This window comes from Botryllus schlosseri, chromosome 3 (assembly GCF_051294905.1).
Source record: "Botryllus schlosseri isolate E-star chromosome 3, Bs_hap1, whole genome shotgun sequence".
Lineage (NCBI taxonomy): Eukaryota > Metazoa > Chordata > Ascidiacea > Stolidobranchia > Styelidae > Botryllus > Botryllus schlosseri.
Genome location: NC_137238.1, coordinates 18,443,029 through 18,466,011, shown reverse-complemented (window position 1 = coordinate 18,466,011; position 22,983 = coordinate 18,443,029). Strand labels below are relative to the sequence as shown.

Below are 22,983 nucleotides of genomic sequence, written 5' to 3'. Positions count from 1 at the left end.
GGAGGTCAAATGCTGTCACTATTGGCTCATTGATAAACGCGGAGTTTCTTCCAAGTCCAACAGTTTCAGGTTAGGAAGTAGGCCATGAATGTTTACTTCGTTCACCTTGTTTTGTCGCTGTTAATTAGTATAACTACTAGTTGTATCTCCTTCGGCGACGAAGTGTCCCGATGTGTCAGATAATATCTTATTAAATAGTAGTTGCCGTGATCAAAATTAGCGGCTGTACACTATGTTACCTAATTAACCGGAAAACCAAACAATCCATTACCGTGCAAAACGTTTAGAAGAATTTTGACGACTGCGTCCCCAATCCGCGATCGTAAATTTGTTTTATGGTAATAGACTAATAGCCGCCGCGTAGTCGGGCGTAGTACTGTAGTATATTCGTGAGGTGAAAGACAAGACAGTTCGGGTGATTGTACAAAATATTTGCAAGAGGAATATGCTAAATTATTCTTTAAACTTGGTGGTCCATGCATCTGTAGCCTACTATTCAAGAAAGTAGGTATTCTCTCTTGTTGCTATAGTTGCTAGGAGAACTAATATATTTCCGTCAATCACTGTTACGGTACAGTAGCCTACTCGCTACATTAATGCCAGTTTTAACCTTTTGCTCTTTGGGTAGGTGCTTCATGAAGTGTTTCAACTTCTTGCGTTCTTCTCATTGCGTTGCAAATCTTTTAGTACGGTAACCTGAATGGATCAATATGATACTAAAATTATGATTCTGTTGGTAGGGGTGTTTATATTTTCCTTAGCTGGATATAGGCAATCAATTTTCTGTCCCACTCGTGGATTTGTTGAATATTGCATTGCTTGAGAAACCATTCGTAGGCTATCGCAGTCGGAACATATTTGCTATCAGGACTTTATAAGCTTCTTTAGGATGAACAGACAGGTGGTAAGGTAGGCTACTGGATACTGTACTATCAAAGTAGGCTAATACCTTATCGAACCAATATATCTGAAGGTAGCGACTATCGTTGCGCGTTCGTTAAGCCTATACTTGCATATAATATTGCATCAGTACTTATAGTAACGCTAAAGCTTTCCATCACAAAATCATCAGTCTCTGTAAGTAAGCAAGCTATCGCTAGATTTCGTACCAATATAATCATCTTTCCACTCCAATGACATGCCAGAATATCTTATTTTTGATCTTGTGCAGATTTTACATTGTAGAATGACTATATCCTTCAAGTAACCTCCGATGCCTAAGGAGCTGTAAATACAACTGATGGAATTGGATGCGAGTGTAGCTGGTCAACTTCTTCGCAATTTTGTGCAACTGGGGGATTAGCTGATAATGCCAAAATTTACGGTTTTGAGTAATGTAATGAAGCAAGTAGTCTGACGTAGGGTCATAAATATTACAGGTCACAGGCTTTCCATCTGTACCAATATTAATGCTCAAATAGCATTACTCTTTGGGTGGCGTTGAAATATCAAAAAAGTGCCTATACTTTGTCTCCCTTCCCCTACTATGGTAGTGGCTTTTATATAGCGGCTTAGTGACTTACTTAGGCATAACTAGATCCTACTGGGTTGGGGACGTATAGGTAGGCACTGAAAATCAGATTCCTCTGATTGAATTGAAATTGTAATCTGTCTTATTGCCATATAATCTTGGCTGCTTTAACCGAACCTTGGGCAATTTTAACCCTCATTGTTTCAGTGGTTCTAAGTAGGACCCAGTGCTACACGAGAGCACGGGAGGCAATGGGAATATCCAATGGTGCAGTCAAATGGTGCTCTTGTGACAATCTCTGTTTTAACCTTCGTAATATACTTCGCAAAGTATGGTTTAAAAAATCTTTTGCAATTTCAACTCGTGGATTTTGATTGTAGCCATTTCACGGGTTCACCAACACTGCGGGGTCTGTTCACTCTTATTAGTATCACAAACAACAGACTGAAGTCCTGATGCTCTTTTTCCATCACAGCACAAACAGATCTAATTTACTATCACATTCGGCTATGATCATTGTTTGCTTGGCAAAAGTGATATTATGGTTTGGGCTCATGGGATGATCAATATTTGTTGTTGTGGACTGGTAGAATCCTATGCAATTGAAAGTTATATGGATAAAATCTGACCAAAGTGTAATTTCACTAGGCCATAATCATAAATTCGTTTAAGTAGCCTACTATATGTAAACCTACCGGTACATCAATTTATTTCAAGCCTATTTACGACATGCTAATTCATTGTGTTAACCATCTTTGGTTCTAATCAACGTCGAGTGTTTCAAGTGTTGTCTTGACAAAACAGGTGACTCTCGTCAATGAGCCCATGTGCAGCCATTACCAGAGTCTATTGCTGTAACGGTAGATTTGAACTTCGCTAAGTACCTCTTTAGACAGTCTGACAAGTCATCTTGAGTGTGAATGTGGATTGATGGAACGGAGCAGACTAACGAAGTGGGATAGATTACAGTTGGTTAGCCTGGTAAAAACCCAGTCATGAATCGTATAATATAATCATTAGCCTATTATATATGTATCATGCACATGAATTGTGAACACTCTAATCGGGTATTAAGCATTGTGGACACTGGACAGTAGCCTACCTAACTGAATATTTTGATTTTTAGGCCATTATATTATATAGGCTAAAAACACATAATAAATCTCATTCACTGTGCCATGATCGGATAGCTCGATCGCTGTTCTCAACTTTTTTGGTTACGAACCGGCAAAATTTTAAAGCAAGATTTGCATACCATATGCCTAGCAATGCTCCTGCAGGTTGGAATTGAGGAAAATTTGGAGTTCAGCGTTTTTTTAGACAACCTAACAATTTTATCAAGTAGCCAGTAAATGTTGAAGAAAAATAGGTTATTTTTGAACAGATTATATTATAGCCTACATTCGATATCTAGAATATAATGAAGACAAAAACATTTAGCTCAAAAGGAAAGTATGACAACCTGATATTCTCTGCTGTCTTCTTGATATCTTGTGTGTTATACGTGGTTCTATTGAAGTCTAGCGAGAATCGATATAACGCATTGATAAATTGCACAAAAAATCAGCCACTGAGCTCACTATGTTCATTTTTGAGTGATATCTAAAACTGTGGCAATGGCAAGCATTTGTCCTTCGATTTCAAATTGGTATCACATAAAAACTCAATCAGAAATTCTTTCTCGGTAGTATTAAGATTACACGAGCTAATATCATATGCAAAAATATTTATGTAAAATGCAAATCAAATCAAGCGTTTGGAGTACATCTTTTCTCATTTTCTGTGCTGGCTCAGGAATATTGCTTTGTAACGATATTTCATTTGCTTCCATCATCACCGATAGTGCTCATTCGCTGTACTCGATGAATAACTGAACATCTTGCGAGAGGAATCATGAAATTTTGCACAAGCATCAGGGAATGCAACTTGTTAGATATTTCCGTTCATGACGGACTGCTTTTTTGCGTGTGTGTGTTCATGTGCACTCTGCAATGCTTTGGATCCACAGCTGCAGCCTTTGTGTGTGTATATACTTTTTGTGACACTTTGCGCTAAGCAAATTCATAGGTCAATGAACTCTGTTGCGTATGGTCTTGAAAATGGCTCTTGGTTCACCCAGCCTTGTTTGCATCTACTGTCATCCAGAGCAAGCGGGTAAACATAGATATCCGGTGCTCTGTTGTTTTGTGTTTGAAGTCGCCTTATTTAATCCTTGACGGTTTTATTTATCTAATTTATGTTTCTGTGTAAAAAGACCTTGTTAAACTCAGAGGCTTAGGCTTCTTACGCGGGATTTTAGCAGTGATATCACCGCTACACGTCTGACTATTCTGTAGGCTGCTGAGGTTTGAACTGACTATTTTCATTTGAGTTGAGTGCATCATTTTCTTTTTCGGCAGTGCGTGTCTTCTAACTCCATTAGATTCCCCTCACTGAATCAAAGGTAGTATGTTTTGTTAAGGTTCAGTTGTATTCCTCCATACATCTCACCAATTTGTCAAGTTTTATTACTTCTTTTTTACTACTGACCTACTCTACGAATAATGTCTGAACACTTGACAGTTATTTTTTTCAAATGAATAAGGAAGTTGAGTTGATAGACTTGGTGGAAAAGGGTTTATGTTTGCATTTCCTGTATAAAAATTCTGCACTGATTTTCAAGCTTGTCTAATTACCGTCCTGCTAGGTATATGTAGTAGCCTAAGCATTATTATTATTATATAAATGATATTGTCACCCTATCACTGGCAGTCAATATAAAGTCATCCGTGGGTGCAGGAAAATGTCATTGAATTATGCCTTGGGCGTGGGTTGTTGATGGTGTGTATGTTATTACTCCGCTCAGGATAAAAGTTTTGCCAATTTTTGCGTTGAAAATAGGTGATAGACAATATAATAAGATGGCTCGAGTAAAAATAACTAATGGTGGCAGGTATGTTGGCCCAAAAACGAATTGTGGTGTGGTTGTCATACTTTCATAACACAAAGTCTAGTGAACTCAATTGTACTATACAGTTAACAAGTTACTCTCAAATTATCAGATCCTTTTTTTCCTGCGCCGAGATTAAGACACACTGTTCAACTATTGACTTCATTCATTTCGCGCGTCACATATGATGTGATTTATAAACCATATCATCACCTTCTCCTACTTATCATTATGTCATGCCTGGAAAGCATAGGATGTTTGTTTTGGGGACTTTGGTTAGCAGAATATCAATGACTAACATGTCGCATCAGTCATTTGAAGTATTCACGTGAAATGAGGCATTCCACACTTGATGGATTGGTCTGCCGAACGGGGTAGGCACACTTGAAAATGGGTGTCTTTATTTCATGGTTTCAACTAGCCTCTGTGTAGATATAGCCTATTCTGGGAAATTGATGCTTGTCTGGCTATCGAACAGTGTCAAATAGGGTTTGCTGACCATTCCCCACTCAAGGTACCAGTGTTAAATATTTCGGTAGGTTATAATATGTGACATAGGAGTGTCTATATGGAAGTTGTTTAAAAGACAGTCGTGAGGATTGTTGTTGAAACGATTTCCTGCTTGAATGAACTGGTTTCCTATAGCTTCCCCGATTGGTTTGTAAAGCTTTGTTGTAAGCATAATTCCGTTGAGCTGTGACATTGACTAAAAATTTTAAGACGGATTAGTAGGAAGTTGTTATGATTCCTGAATAATTGGACCAGTTCAGCTACAAAGCAAAAGTTCCAGCTGTGGTGGTGTTGAAGAGAATTAGAAGTAGGATTTGACGTTACCCAACAATTATATTGTCGTGGATTTGTAATTGCTTGATAATATTTAAAGGGAGTATTGCAGTTCCTTTATCATCTAGTTTGTTAAGATAGATGGATGAATGGATAATTGAGGCAGACTGAAAATATATGTTCAATTACTCATGTTAGTAGTTGGTAGTTATCTATTACGTATCTACTGTATGGAGATTCAATAGATAACAAATTTTTTAATGTTGTGATATGGTCTATGTGGCAATGAATCATGTGTCTTTGAGCAGTGGCTGCAGATCTTACAGGAGCTGCTAGTGTCTCACTTATGGTCGAGTATCTAAATATTTCTAGTTTAGAGCAACATAACTATGACTGAGTGTCTCGGATGAATTTGAATCAATAGTTGACATTGATGCAAATCTGAATGCCAACTGCCACAAATTGCTTGTAGTGCAGTGTGTTTGATAATCCTGATATTATCTCAACAGAACCACAATGTTCTGAGCCCTTTAGTGTTAGTTTGTCATTAAGCAGGCACTGATAATTGATAATGATATTATGTCATAATGATGATTCAGTATACATATACCATACCTACATGATTGCAAGCTCAATCTAACCTGAGGTGGTCGGAGAAAAGTGCTTGACCAATAAGTAGGCCAGTCAAGTGCCTGGTTTCTTGATGACATATGTCTTTTTGATTTTTAACTTTCTATAAATATCTTTGTTTCGTGAAGTAATGTACCCGATCTTTTTACAACACATTAGTAGGCGTTTATGACTTCATGTTACAGGAAACGGAGAATGTCATCATGATATAAACTTTATGCGTGCACTTAGACTAAATCCGTTCCCGTGATAGTATTGTTGATTAGGCTGTGTCTCATACTATCAGTCACTCCTTGATAGTTGATAGCTTCCGACTAAACCAGCACCTCTTTCAATTGAAATTGCAAATAGTTCGATACTGGAATGTTATAGCTTTGCTGCCGATGTATGGGTCATGACACTATGCGTAAAATCCAAATGGGAGTGGCATTAGCAAACTTCAGTTCATGGAAGATTGTTAAAGCTTCAATAGATAACTCTGTCTTGAGATGGTGGAAGTAGCCTTCAACACTACCTAGTAGTAGTGTGGAAAATGCCGTCTGATTTAATTAAAATCTAGATTAAGTTGTAAATATCTGGCCAGAGCAAACCAAACAGTGATTTTGTCAGAGTTTGCTGTACGAATAAAGACTAAATTCGATTTTTATGATATTTCAGTGGAGTTGGAGTGTGATCAGATTGAAATTCGCACAATATTTGGGAGAAAGGTTTTGATCCAGAATTTTGGTGGATTGTGATCAGATTGTATTTAGACGTCTATTTGGAAAAATAGATCAACATGACCAAAATCTGAATTTCATATCTCTGATGCACACTGCTGCTGGGCTGACATTTTCAAATCAAAACTATGCTGGTCTGATTAGAAGGGAAGGAGTGTAGATTATATATCTTTGCATGTAATTTATATTATATATATTATAATATATACAATCATAGGCGCCGAACCTGGGCATGCAAGGCATGCCAGGCATGCCTAGACATTTTTTTAGGCATGCGGCATGCCTAGAATTCGGTTCGGCATGAATCGGCATAATCCCCGATTGTGTTATTTAGAACGAATCGCAATGTATTTCCGTTTACGACATTACCTGCTACCGCTTATGTGAGCGAGGTAACCCATTGCGCGCGGCCAATTAGCTACAAGCGCGTTGCCAATTAACGAGATATGTCTGTGCACAATGTAACGCGACACGATCTCCCGCTGAGATGATCGCGAAATTGTGTCATTGATTGCCGTGCGTTCGGCAATCATCGCTTGGGACGCTTGCCTGCTTTATCGCGTCTCCTACAAGCCTAGTTTCACTCGCTTGAGCATGATGAACAATCGCATCAGCAGTAGGCCCGGTGCCATCGCTGCCTGCACATTCGCATCTGCATTGGCGCACACGATATTATCGCTTGCCTACACAATCGCATCTGCAACAGGCCTGGTACGAAAGATATCATCGCTGGCTAACTATCGCGTCTAGAGCCGAGCATCAGAGATGAGCGGATTTGAAATTTCTATGTCCTAATCCAATCCAAATCCGAACCTTCAAATCCAAATCCAAATCCTAATCCATAACTTTTACATATTCAAGTCCATGTCCAATCCTAATCCGATTCCAACTGGAAATTCAGAAAAAATACCAATTCATGCAATGGAGGGATTCGAAAATTTTATTTCACAACCAACGATTCACTTGATTCAAGATAACTTAGTGACCTTAGATACATTAATAACTGATCTGAATAAAGTTTGTCACCATTCGCCACACGACATTTCAATCTCCCAGAAAATAGGTCAATCCAATCCAAATCCTAATCCGTTCTGAAAAAAATGTCTAATCCAAATCCAATCCAAATCCGAGAAAATTTCACAAATCCTGTTTTTTCAAAACCTAATCCTAATCCATGCTCATCTCTGCCGAGCATGCGTTGGCTCCCATCTCTCGAGCCTAGCATGCGCTAGCTCCAATCTTTCGATGGCTTGGTGACAATGCCGTTAGGTGTTTGTTGGTTAGCGATTGTAATTAAAGAGCGACATCGCTAACCTGAATGACATCGAATGTCCGCAGACATGTGCGATTGTGAGTGCGCCGTGCATGCGTAAGTGAATCCCGCTAATACCTAAACATAACCATCAGAAGATGTGTGTCAACTGTCAAGGCTTGAGTTGTAAAAGACGGGAAAGGTTTGAATAACCTGAAATCGGTGCCATTATAGAACAGATTCCATAACAACTCTGACATTTTGCCTTGCGCTAATCGTCGCCGAGGTTACGTGAAACGCGTTGATAAGCGGCGTATTTAATTGTTCGCTAGCGATCAGGGACTCGCTAATTGACAGCACTTCCGGACTCGTTGACAAGCTTATCATACGCGTAAGTTGGTTAACACGCAGATATTGCATAATCGGCATTTATGCAGGCACTTAACCCTCATGAATTGATGCTATATTATCCCTAATTATCAATTCCGTCGGATCATGACGTCATTCCTTTGTGACGTCATCGAACTCGCATGCCTAAGGAAAATTAGCGTTCGGCGCCTATGTATACAATACATATATGTTACGTCTCTGATAGTTTTGCAATTGCTGTATCATGTCTACCATAGATATTTAAATGTCGGGAGAAAATAATACTAAATGTTTTATTGACTATGTTTGATATACCGGGTTCATAAAATTGTAAAAATCGTAGATTATACCGATTGTTGAGATTGATTGATATGTGAGAAAAAGGCAATTTCGAATGACAGTCAGTTTGTGATGGAACGACATTTTCTTACACTAAATTGCTAAAAGCTTAGGCCTACTACTTAAGAAATGTTGACGACTAGTTATGAAGTTATCAGCGCTTCATATTATTATTATCTTCTAACTATAATGTAATCACAATCACATGCTTTAACAGACCTATTTTTGTCATATTGGTGGGTAAAGTTGATGTGCTGGGTTAATGGCCGCCTACAGATCTGAGATCAATAATAGTCACACAGTCTCATTCGCTTTGTAAGATTTTGCTAATTCAAAGTGCTCCTAACAAAAGGCAAATTACTTTTTAATCTCAGAATCTGATGGTTTGTATGCTACTTTACCTCTTACTTAAATGGAAATCATGGATGTTATGATGATCCTTCACTGTTCGAATTTCACTCACTGAGAGAATGTATATCTCCTCATAAATTCCTGTTTGCTTGACACAATTCAAAAAAAGTAGGCAGTCCCCATTCAATATGGTCCACCACATCAAACAGAGTGTTGGTGATGAATGTAATTGCTGTTTTTATTGAAAGCAAAGTGTCGCTAACAAGTTGATGGTTAATGCATGTCAGCCAATTTTTAGGGGACCATTAGCACTATCGGTAATTAACACCATGTTGGCAAAGCCACAATACTATTGTCTCATTCAGCCTTGATATGGATTATCAAGTTAGTAAGATGGATATAAATTTCCACGCTTGTCTATCACGGAGCCTTTGAGGGGCAGGAATATTTGATGTCAGATAGCTGTGCGGTACTTGTGCCTTCTTTCAACACTTTGATGAAAAATTTTACATTCCCTCTTCAATAGCCTACTTGAGCGTCAACTCTTCATGAGTGATATCTCTTTATCTGGTCTGTTGACAGTGCGGCTACAGTGGGTATTTATTTTTCTTGTAGTGTTTATCTTTGGATTTTTCTCATGTCGTGAATGCCTGGGTTGTCAGAGGGGGCGTGCAGTTTGTGTATATCTATCTTCTCATAAATCCCCAGACAGTTTTCTTATCTATGTGTCATTGATGAAGCAAATATGTTAGTCACAATAGAGGAATGTTGAAATTGAATTGGAGCTCCTTTGTTTTCTCGGCTATGACATCCGCGAATTGTTATGAAACGTGTGAATGACTGTGTCCATGGGATTTGAGGTGTGAGGAATATTTTCTTACCTTATTCCCTATTGTGGACTTGTGCGTACAATGTAAACTTCTTGATGTGATTGTTGTTATGGTTGTCACGAGAAAGCATTGCACCTTTTACATTTGTGGGATGTCAAAATTTGAAATGGTAGATGCAAGAATCAGTAGAGTTCTCCAGGTTGGTAATGTGTGTACCTTCAAGATATTGGAGGTATATGCTTACTTGTGCTTGGTATTTGAATGAATGGAAATATTTTAATATGAAACTCGTAAACTTGCAAGGTGCATTGAAACGGATAATCCTATTAGCAATAAGGATATCATCACAATTATAGCATCTTAGAATCTCAGCTTCTGTATGACATGTTTGTAGGTTGTAACATGGATTGAAAAACATTCTCATATGCTTTACTATCGGTTCATGACATCATGATAATTGCAACTGGCTGCCTCTATATCAGCAAACAAAGCGTTTGGTTCAAGTTTACTGACCACTTTGTTAATTTTGTATCTGAGTAGTAGATCTACTTCCGATATCAGCGTATATCATAGGTCTAAGTGCAAAGTGCTGATTACAGTTCTTTGTACAAGATTATTTCCAGATTCAAGGTTGTAATCATTGTTGTAAAATCTTACACAGGAACCCATAGAAGCACACCGAAATCATTTCAAGGTCAATTGGAAGTTCAAAAAGTATATTTGAAATCTATCAACCGGAGGAAGATAATAAATTATATTGCGCCATGGCTTATATTGTCAATAGTCGACCACAAATGACAATTATTAAGAAGCTCTTCACTCTATCGTAGTCTCATTCATATTCAGGACTTCTGACTTCATATTATATGGCTGCTGTATTGTCGGAAAATGGTTTCAATCTATCCATAAACTACGATTCAGCAATGGTTTAATTCGGCAGCAGTTAAATAGTACAACTGATTCACTTGACTTCAAGTAAAATTGGTCTAAAATCCAAAGTAGCAATAGAGACCCCACTAACTTGAGCTAGTTGAAATTTCAGCACCTTAGTGGTTAATCTCCTGTGGTGATTCTAAAGTGTTGACTGTGAAATTTTCAGTGTTGTACAAAGTGTTTTGCTATTTTTGGTACATTGGTGTAATCTCATTGAATTCTGTTGACTCTTAATAGTCTAATTAGCTGTAAAAATATGTGGAGTTGTTCCGCTTTCCCACGTAACATTTCTACAGGACAGTATTTATTATATTATTCCTTGTATTTAGAGTTATATATAATATTTTGCTTCCTCTTAGCATTAATTGGATGAGTGTAAGATACCCTACAATAAATGATTCAAACCAGGCCCTTAACATGGCATTCGATCAGAATACATGACAAAACAGATAGGCCTACTACGGTGCCTGCAGTATAAAAATGTAAGTTGAACAAGAAAGGTACCATGGTCCTGTCCTAACTTTACTGGATAAAATTTCATAGATTTCCATTGGCGCTTCTTTGTTATTTCTTATCTAATCAATTTGCTTGAAAATGCCCTAATCTCCCAATAGATTATGTAGCAACGTGTCTGGATTTGATGTGTATGACGCGTGTAATCTACAGCCTGATTACCTCTGATCAATTAACCCATGTCCAAATGTCAGCCTTTAATACCGTTTCTCTGTTTCATCTCCATGGTATTCGTGTTTCATGCTGAATCTAGGTTACAACCTGTGGTAGGGGATCTTATTATTGCATGGCCACCTTTGGATGAGTTACTCAGTGGGACTAGTCACATGCTTGAATTCCCACTTGTCCTTGACTTCACTGGGATTAAGATAAAAGGCAGAAGGACTGTGCTTCAAATAATTACCCGTCAGATTCCCTTTCTTCTCACGTAAAACCACTTGCTGAGTATGTTGTGTTTATAAAGTGTTTATATAGTGCGGGCAAACCTGTCTGCTCCCTACCAGATTTTTGATGAGTTATATGGGGATTATTGAGGTTATTATAGAGGCTAGATGAGGTTGTCGCTTATCGTTGTCCAAATATTTTTTCTTGTAACTGTAATCTGCAAGAGGCATTTTACAGATTGTCTCAACTCGGACTATAATGAACCATGCATTATCGAAAAACATTCAGATCTCTATAATTATGAAAACGTGTTTGTCTCTCCGATTTATTTGGAACTAAGAAGTCGTATTTAACTTTATATTTCAAATAGACTGGAATTTTTAGAAAGTTGCGCTAGATTGCACAATAGCAAATGCCACAATTCTCATACCCTTTGTCCAGAGTACAGGTAGAAATGTCATGCTTTAATGAGTATATCATTGCTAACATTGTCATGTGTGAACTGTGAAGTCTCTAGTTTTTGAGCTACCAGACCTTGATATAATTCTGATTGTGTTCTCATGAATTCAAAAATTAACTAGCATACTCTTTATACGTCGCCGGACAACCAAACTGTCTTTTGGTCACTTCGAGTATTTGTGAATTTTTTTCTTCTATCATTATTTGAACATAGATCTTTCGTTTCAACCTTGTTCCAAGTTCTTAAGTAGCATGAATTTTTGGTGAAGCGGACATATGAACTTGAATTTTCAAGGTAAATTGAAGACGAAACTGGTTTATATATGGTCGAAGTCAAAGTTTTCAAAAATGTATATAAAACAGTTTTCCAGCAACAATATATTCTTATCCAAATACTGAATTGATTTGGTACATTCATCCAGTGTTGTCGCGAACATTCAAATTCCAAAAGTCTTCCGTACCCAATGTTCAAATCCGTAAGCACCATTTCTGATGCATGGGCAGCATCTGCAAACGTAAAGTTGGCAATAGATATCTTAGTAAAGCATTTGAAATGTAGAGTTTTATATCAGTTTCAAAATATTGTTGATATTCGTTTAGTAAACGAATAGGGGCTACCCCACAAGATGAAGCTGTAAGGGGAAATAGTTTTCCAGCAAATACCGTGTCTAGCTAACCTAAATATTGATTCTTTAGTCGCTGAAAAGTGCACTTCGCAGCCCATAGTTCACAATAAAATGAAAGTGATGATCATGGTATTTTTTGTTGTATTTGTATTTCTTTAAAAACCTTATTTCTTCTGTGGTAACTCTGCCCGTCGCCCATGTTAAAGAGCAAATTGGTTACTGACGTAAAGTTGTAAATACATGGTTGTTGAACTGTATGGCCTATTTTCTCTCAATATTGAAGTCATGTGGTCTTTACGAAATTTAAAAAGTGGCCTGCGACACGCTTTGAGTTGGCTACCCCTGTCGAATAATGTTACTAGATACGATGTTTGTGAAAGATCTTTCCCATTTGCGAAACATGTGCAGAAGTGTGGATATAAAGTCAATGAAAATGCTGCGACTAAAAACAATCAAAGGTTTTCAGTAATGGTATACTTCTATCTAACTGAACTAGTCGAGTAGGATTGGCCTACTTGAACTTACTTCGTACGAGGGTGTTATTTGTTTTTAGATTTCCGTTTTTTGAGCAATTCTACTACGCTCTGGATTTTGCATTTTTGCATTAGTTTTATGATTGATTTTCACACCTTTGTAGTGTCCTTAGCCCTTCTACGTTACTCGCGACAGCGCATCTTGTAATTTAAAGTTCGAGCACCCTTCATTGATAAAAGTATCCAACCGATCCACTTTTTGAAACAACTTGCACTAGAGTATTTTTCTGACCGTCATTTTCTACTTGTAGGCTACGTGTTTTCGAAAGGTGTTGGAAATCAATACTTCGAGATCGAGGCCTATTCATAATTACGTATAAATTCTCAGCGTTACTTCCACATCCGTTCAAGTACCAACGCTGACTAAGAGAGATAGTTGAATACGTGACTGGTGGTACTAAACTTGAATATTGCTTTCAGGACTGCATTCTACTGCAATGAATGCAGTCCTGAAAGTAATATTTAAGGTAGATTGACATAAAAATAAATGAAACTAATCAGATCACACATGACATACCATGCAAGAAGCTTTGACCACTGGAAACGGCATTACTTTGGTATTGTCACGTCGCACGTGTGTTCAGTTGTCTACTTCATGCAGTGTGTCGGTGTCATAATTTATGAAAACTTTCTTTTACCTTCAGATAATAAGTTAACAGTTCCGTTACGATACCTATGTTGAAACCTGGGGAATACGAATGACAGCCTTAAAATATTCAACGGTTAACATGAAGTTCTTCCTTCACTCGATCACGCTGGCTTGCTTACTGTGCGGTGCTCAAGCTGAGCTCTCTAGTACAGGCACTTGCGATGACGTGAAGAGCTTTTACGCTGGCACAGGCGTAGCCGACTTGATTCTGGCAAAGCCAGAAGTCGGTGGCCATTCCTCGGTGTGCAATAACGAAAACATGACTTGTTGCAATGAACAAACGGAAGCAATGCTTTCCGTGGAAAGCATGAAAGACGTGAAACATGCGTATGGCAACTCGACACTGGCGATATCGGAGTCGCTAAGAAGCGGGCGCGATAAACTGGACCGTCTGACGTTGAATTTAATCGAGAAATCGCGCACTGCTTTAGACGCGCTTTTTGACGAGATTTATCAGAATATCTACACCGACAACAAGGCTGTGTTCATGAAGTTTTATGATGACGTACGTACACACTACCAAGGCGGCGACGTGGATTTGGCGGACATTTTCGACAGCCTTTTTTCATCCCTGACGCAGCTGGCGTTCAAGCTGTTCCCAGGGTATGACATGACTGAGGAGTACGGACAGTGTATCGCAGATAACATGAATTTGATCAAACCATTTGCGGACCTGCCCAAGAAACTCGGAACCCAAGTCCAAAAGGCGTTTCTCGCAGTGAGAGCTTATACGCGAGCTTTAACTTATGGACAGCGTGCTATTAACGGCGTCACGGGGGTGTATCCTACTCGCGAAAGCATAAATGAATACATCAGCATGACGCACTGCGCCAAATGCGCGGGACACACAGTAGAAGGCCCGTGTTTGAGCCTATGCACGGATACAATCCGTAAGTTTTTGTGTAGCGTACACGGAGATTTCAGTGACACTTGGAGACGATACACAGACTCTATGAATTCGATTTTGGATCGTATCGAGTCGCCTTATAATATAGAAGCGGCCCTGCTGCCTATCAACGTTAAGATATCGGAAGGCATCATGTTGTTACAGGATAATCAAAAGGTTATCACTGACGCTGTAGAGAGACACTGCGGCCCAATACCGAAAGCTTCCTTGTCTAGTGTGACAAACAATACATTAAGCAACGGTCTAGGTGGTTTTGACTTGAGCGGTTTATCGCTGCTTAACGCTGAAGATTTATCCAGCGATCCTTTTGACGAATCTAGCGACGAGCCTGACTTGAGGCGGTCGAAAAGATCTGCGCGCGGTCGTAGACGCAGGCGAAAACACAGCCGAAGGGCTGAAAAATCGCGCGCCCCCCATAACATACGTGATGTCACTGCGTCTAAGCGGGGTCACGACACTGTGCGCGTAGCTAAAAAAGGTAACGTTGTCAAAAGTCTGATGGTCGAACTGCGCGGGCTGCAGCGCAGCCTGGTGCGTTACTGGAGCAAGGCCCCGAGCGATATTTGCTCGCGTGTAGTCACAAACGGGCAGGGCCAGTGTTGGGACGGGCATTCGCTAGTGCCGGTCGGCGAGGGCGATGCGACGAAAAAGACAAGATGCCCCGCCAAAAGCAAGCCGGCCCCAGTGTTTCGTAGGGTGGTGTACGAGTTGAGAGAGGTGACGGAAACGTTGTCTCAAGCCTACCGTGGCTATGACACTTCCATGCCAGACACCGAACCGCTGGTGGAGGAACCTGAGGGTTCCGGTGAGGGCTCAGGAGATGGGGCCGATCTGGACCGCGGTGGAAATTCGGCCGGTGGGTCGAAAGAGAAGCGCAAATCCGTGCGTTCCGGCGTTGAAGCCGTGGCGCTCGGAAATCTTGAAAAATACCAGGTCGTCATTCTTGAGAACGCGTTGTCGCGCTCGATCAAGGACGACGAGACTCTGGAACATGTGAAGCAGCACGTGCTGAAGAAGCATCCGCACCTGAAACGAGCGCACCATCCTGACAAACCGCACAAGGTCGAAGGGCTGTCGGAACATCAGGTGGTTTTGCTGAAAAAACTGTTGGAAATCGAAGATAAAATGACTCGTGCGGAAAATCCTTCCGTAGGTACGAAGGAAATACGGTTGACTACGAGCACAAACAGACCGGTCACTACAACTTCAAACTCGGTTAAAGTGCGGCCCAGCGTGGCACTGTCGTTAGTAGCGCTTGTTGTGTACGCGCTGTGTTTCTAGACTCGGTGGCGTTGCCCGAAATCGATTGACGACAAGTTTGAGACCGTGAAAATGAATAAGATCCAGTGCGGAGTATATATATATTGTCTTTTTGGGCCTTCCGCGCATGGGCAAGTGGGCGATAAGGCATTCGGCTGGATATTCACAGTCTGGGTATGTCGCTATCGTAGGGATCACGTTTATTCCTTGCAGTTACAAATACTGTTAAACAAGACCACGACAACAATATCTACCTAACTGCAGTTGTCCAGCTCATTGTAGGCCCAGACGGCTTGATGACTATCGAATTTCCAAGTGTTTTCCCACTGCGCTATTATAGACTGTCTGTAAAGTTAGCAGGGCTGGCCGTAGCTTGGCAACGAGAACAGACCCCGTCAAGGGATACTGTCTTACCAAGGATTCCGTTTGGTATGAAGAAACTAATTTTAATAAGCATTAAGGTGCTATTTTCTTGTGGATACCTTCATACTATTCAATAAATATTTTGTTATCTTTATCATACTTTTGTCTTTCCTATCTGACATGCATATTTTCAGTGCCTTGTGAACCCTGACTTGTGTTTCCTCTATTCAAATCTGATCGAGCTTTGTGAACATTTTTTATGATTTTGTTGTCTTGTATGTGATATTATATTTACTATGCGATTATCGTCTACCATGGTTGCTGACTTATGCCGTGTATGCTTCAGTGCTTCACCTTGTACTGTTTCTTGCATGATAATCGTTTAACTACCTATTAATTCTTTACGTAAGTTGGACAGATATAGGAGATGGTAGACTTGGTTTGTTAACAATGAACTGTAACTGTGTTGAACTAACTCTTTTATCGAATTCAAATAGTGTATTTTTGAATTGTCTCGTTGCACAGACTGCCATGTCTAAAACACCGTCCTTATATTTCAAATTCCTATATCCTCCAAAGTTTTGTTAATAACCACTTGATGAATGGTCATGACTTTGTACTGGCCGAAATTTTCATGTAGAGTTTATCAAGCCACCGTATACTATCGTAATCTGTTTCATCGACTGCTTAAACTTGTAGTGCTCAAGTATTACATCGGTTAGAGTATGTCTGAACGTTTCCCTTGATCGTAGTATTAATGGTGATGTGCTAATTTCGATGGGAAAGCCTCAATTGTTACTCAGACTGTTAATTACAAACCTATTGAAATCTTGGTCCTATGAAATCTGAAGATACTCGGAGAGTGACTTCAGTCTCCTCAATTTTTTTGTTTTCTGCATTTTGACATCACCGCGCCCTATTCCCGCCTCGATGGTTTACACGCCGCTAATTTCATTTTACATAGAGTCTGATAACTGAATTTGAATGCGAGACCCAATCCCACTTTGGTCCAACCGTAGCCTGATAGCCATGTTATGTTTTTCACCAATTCCACTTCCAACAGAAAATTTTTGGTGCAAAACCACTTACTGAGTTTGTCTGATTTGGTCACGCAGAAAGTGGTTTTGAAATATGTCTCGAGATTCGAGGTCAGGGGGATGAAATCGTCATAACAACTGTGGAAAATAGCTTATGGCCGTGTTATCTGCGCCCCCTTATTTGTCTTGCAACCAAAGCCATCGATATCTTTAATGACCGAACCGGGGATAGTAACCGCCAAAGCGTCACGTCGCGCTCGATTAATTTCCCTTTCGGAATCTCCAAATTTTTTCCGGGTGACTAATGATTAGGCGGTGATGTCATTTGGCACGTCTTCGCCTGTTTACATATGCCTGTATGCTTTTCCGCTATTTACCCGTACGCGTCGGCATTTGCGTGGCGCTGGCCGGGTAATTTGACACGGTACTGTACTGTGTGCGCTCTGATAGCGATGGTCAATCCGCTATCTATTTAACCCAGATATGTCGCTTTTATCGACAATTTACAACTATCCTATCATCTTTTATGCGCTTTCAGACGATCGGATAGTGTTAATGTTTGGTAAACATTGATCCAATACGTCGTTTAGTGTAATTGGCATTGCGGGCATCGAATTTGATGTGCCATGCAGTAATTAGATACCGGTGTGGGTATGGGCTTGTCGATTCTCGTAATAGGATCTTATTACCGCTTAATTTGTTTTATGCTTGTGGGAGTGGTGGGCTGTTAGTGCGCGGGTATGTCGGAATAGACCGCTTTTGTCAATTACTGAAGAATCTCCGGGGTTATTTTTGTCGTCGTGTTATACGCGCGGAGTCGGCATTATTTCTTTTGGCGTGGACAGAATGGGTCTTTGGGCTGTCGCATTCCGGTTTTGTGTTAACAAAAATCGCGTCGTTGCCCAGACGGTCGTGATAATGCGCCTCAGGGGGTATGTAACTCGGGGTGATTCTACTTCTAGGTTTTGCGTACTTGTAATGCTTAATCAAGTGATTATGTTTTATACTAATACCACTTTAACTTACGACAGGGGATTTCCAAACTTTTTGTGGTCGCGACCCCGCCTCAATTTTGCGTGATGATTACTACGTGATTATTTCGCGCGTCCTGTGTATTATATTGTTAACACCGGACTACCGGGTCACATGTAATTTTCCCCGGGAGGAAATACAACCGTCCTATTGTTTTCTATACTCCATACACTTTAATCTTCATACTTGTCACCAGACGCCGGCCTTGCGTTATAGTATGTGGCGCTTTAAATGACGGACGCTTCAACTGATCTGATACCTTGTTTGCCAGGTTCGCATTCGTTTTTCCTTCTGTTTGGAAAAATGAACCAAAATATTCAGAAATGAACCGCTGATAGCATCCGCTAAGTTGGCATTCATCTAATAGTCATTGGTATTCCATTTTCGTCTTCACGGCCCCAGAAAAGAGGCAAACGCGACCCCGAGTTTGGGAACCCCTGACGTTAGAGGTTTTCAGGCAAAACTGCTTACTTTTGAAGAAGAAAGTGGTTAGGGATGTGCAATTGTGCATGCATCGCTTACATGAGTGAAATCGTCACTTCAACTTGGCGAAGGCGCCCTACTATCACGGTATCTGAATATATTTTCCGAGATTACGGTCCTTTAAAGTGTCATATTGGTCACTTTGCGTAAGTCGCAACGATACATGCTGCGACTTCGAAAATGGCCACCTCCGATCAACTGCTAAAAGTACGTGACCCTTAACCTATTCTACCATTTTACCAATTCACTTGAGTACTTCATTTCTACTTCTGCTGGAATTTGAATGTGAATTCACCGGATGTGAATTCTACTCGCATAGCAAGACTGACTAGTGACTATGGTACTTCAATCACCTCTGCTACGCTTTGTTATGTGCGATTGATTGCGCCGTGTTGTGTTAAACCTGCGCCCAATACGCTTTTGTTTTGATGTAAGGTACACCGGTGTGAACGCGTGTGGCTTACGAAACTGTCGGTTCAGGGGTCCGAAATGAAATTGCTTCGCACGGTGTTGATATTGGTCGCAGCCGGGCTTTGATGACTAACCTGTAGCTGTTACTGCGTTCGCTTGACGTGCGGAATCCCGTCACCCGTAACCCAAGGCCATTTGCGGAGGTTATATTGTGCTTGCCGGCATACGATGTGGTAGATTGGGTGTTCTAGCTTACATTTCCTACTTGTGATCATTCTGGCGTCCCTGCTACCGGCGAAGGGAAAGTTTCTTTTACCATTCCGATTGTAAATAAAGCGCTTTGTATATATTTAACATTCGCAGCATCATCTCGGATCAAGTGTGACGCGATCATGTCTTGTTAGACGAAATCACGCACCAAGCCTTAACTACTACGAATCGAATGACGTTGATAGCTTTTATCGTGTATCGAATGTTCTGGAAATCGTGTATTACTGGCGTTTTGTGTTGTATATTTTTTAGCTTTTATCTCGCTCGTTTTTATATATTCACTCATTTTTACCACCTTGTTGATTAAAAGGTATAAAAAAGCAATTGTTTCGTGGTCTCGATTTAAGCGATATCGGAGGGAGAGTTGTTGCGATGCCGTAAGAGGCAAACTAGATGGTAGCAATGCGGCGTTTTAGCTTCGCTGTACAGCTCAGTTTTGGAATTTTCAGCAATTCGAATTGCCGCAAGACTGCGATACAATGGAAGGTGTCGAACTAGGGTTAGTTCGGATATCAATAATTTTCACTATCCGGATAACGGATATATCCGTATAATTGGAATTTAGCTAACCGGATAGTGAATCCTCAGTGAGATAATCGATTTCACGAGGTCTGCATGAAAAATGGATCGCAAAATTATTACACAGTGTAATTGCAGCTCCCTCCTTATAAAGCACATCGCATGAATAGTGGCATCCTGCAGCCGGGACCGAGTTTTGTAACAAAGAGTCCAGACGTATTAAATGCTCTTTCTGCTTCCACAAAATGGGCTGAATAGTAAGCAAGGCTGAATATAGTAAGCTGTGCTTCCTTTTTGCCCATTCTTCTGTTTAGGTGTCCAGTATTGGAAGGCAGTGGCGTAGCAGCCACTTGGCGGTTCTGGCTCTGCGGCAGGCTCCAAGGGGGCGGCAAAACGAGGCTGCACAGTCGGCTAAAAGCAGCGTAAAAGCTAAAATTCAATCAAACTGGTCTCAATCGAAAACTCATGTCTAGCTGATTCCGAATATGTTAGCATGGCAATGGAACCACTCCTAAATAGCCGTCAAGGCCGGTTGTTCCTAACAATGGGAGCGCCACAACAGAATGACCAATTGACCATGATAATGTAAATTATATCGAGCGATTATTCGGAAAAATGCCGATTTTCAATTGTTTTTCCGGAATCAGGGCAACGATAGCTTTCGATTAAGAGCAGCATTGTTAAATTTGACCGCTTGAAGTGCCGGGCCAACAATGGGATGAACATCACCAATTATGCTGCTTTTCGCTGTCTCAGCAGTAGGTTTGTCTGGGTATTCAAGTGTGACAACTAAAAGTAGCCCATCTATCTGTAGGTTAGTGATCTATACTCTGGGTTACGATTTGGTACAGCAGACTGAGATAGCTGTGAAGGTAAACCGGTCCTAGGAACTGTTTGAGTTGGTAATAATTGTCAGATTGACAGATTGTGCGTAAATTTATATAAGTGTTAATTAAGACTCGAAAATGAAATACATTCGTTTGCTATTTCTTACAGTGTTGGGATCAAGTCACTACTTTCGAGTCACGAGTCATTGCATATTTTGACTCGAGTCAAGTCAAGTCAATCGATTTTCAAAGGTGACTCGAGTCAAGTCAAGTCACTCGTTTTTTGGAGGTGACTCGAGTCAAGTCACTCAAATCGAAGTATGAATGATCATTCAAATTCATTATATTTTATTATAGCTGTGTTAAAGAGATCAATTGGTCATTTATCTTGAATCAAATAACGAATATAAAGTTAAATATACATGCAAAAATGCGTTGTATCGCTCACGCACACGTAGAACTGCTAATAAAATATTTCAGTAACTGTATAGCTACATCAGGGGTGTCAAACATACGACCCGCCAAATGATTTCATTCGGCCCGCGAAGAAATTATGAGTATATGTTGAAAATTGCGTAATTTTATCCAACACATTTAAATATTCCTTCAAGATAGCAAATTTCGAGTATGTTCAATTGTTCATGTTCATAGGCCACATTATAACCACCCGACAGCGGAGTTGTGATTGTAGTCATCGTCAGGAGAAAATCGCTGACATTGACACCCAATTCCGAGAATGCGAAAAAGTGCATATATTGAGTTAAGAGTTAGTAATATTTTGGAATCATTCGGCTGATGCGGCCCGCGAGTGATCTGAATATTTGAATTTGACCATCGACGTCAGTTGAGTTTGACAACTCTGAGCTACATGCTACATTATCTTATTATCAGCCAAAATAGAGGATCGAATACGAAGCCTCGAGAAGATGAAAGAAATTGATATCGTAAAATACACTAGCCATCTATAGCCTACACATCCGTGAGGATATAAATGCATAGAATATGTTTGTTCGATTTAAATCATACAAGAGGGTTGGTAAAGGTGAGCACCGTATAATGTAAGGACAGAGCCGTCCAATAAATAGCGATACGTTGCTATTAAATTACTGCTATTACGACAACGCAAAGTTTGATCATTTTGTTTGCGGTCAGTGTATTTGTGATGTAGCAATGTAGGATCAGTGAAACGTACAACCAGTGAATGACTGGTCGCTCTCACAAGCGTATCGTGAATAATGCGAACATGCACAAAATACATTGATTTAGTCGACACCGTTTACTTGATGGAATCGGAAAACATGGCGCTCGACAATGGAGACTGACCTAGCGCAACGCGGGCTGTCGCTTGAAGACGCCCACGACCGCCTACGTTGGATAGACGCTTAATACGAGCCTAAAACTGATTATCTCGATGTTTTTTTGTTTCCTGTTTTCTTTTGCCCTTTTCATTTTATTTTATCTAATTGAAAAGTCGATATATATATAGATATATATATTACTTGATGACTTGAAATTGACTCGTAAATTTTGCTCCGAGTCACGAGTCAATCCACATTTTTGAAGCGCCGAGTCAAGTCAACTCAAGTCATTTTTGCAAAGTGACTCGAGTCAAGTCAAGTCATTCGAAAAAGTTGACTCGAGTCATCCCAACACTGATCTATTATTTTTGGCCTTATTACCGTTGAGACGGTGAGGGTGAGGCTGAGGCGCGGCATATTATTTGTAATAATTTTAATTGAAAAGACTGCTTGAACATGAATATATGTCGAAATTTGCTGCGGTCTACTTATAGGGGGGCGGCATTTTAAGCGAGAGCCAGGGGCGGCAGCATATGCTGCTACGCCAGTGTTGAAAGGACGAGTAGCTGATACCGGAATTGACGCCGACATGTTGGCTCACTCTCATTCCTCCATGAGAAATTCACATTATCAGGCCCTTAGCCAGCCGAAAAATAAGGGGTATTTTAAATAAAACGAGGTGGTTTAGATTTTTTTCGAATTTAGTATCAGCGGAAATCAATTACGCTTGCACGCACGAACATGTTTCCGGAATTAACATTCGATGTCATTCAGTTTCGCAATGTCACTCATCAATCACAATCGCT

General features: G+C 40.2%; 1 protein-coding gene across 1 annotated transcript; it reads left to right on the top strand.

Moving 5' to 3' along the window:
• The first annotated feature begins 1,161 nt into the window (after nt 1-1,161).
• Nucleotides 1,162-19,857, top strand: LOC145435917 (glypican-6-like). The gene has a single exon (XM_080313179.1). It carries the CDS (start codon nt 13,820-13,822, stop codon nt 15,956-15,958), a length of 2,139 nt encoding a protein of 712 aa, XP_080169305.1. The 5' UTR covers nt 1,162-13,819; the 3' UTR covers nt 15,959-19,857.
• The last annotated feature ends 3,126 nt before the right edge of the window (nt 19,858-22,983 follow it).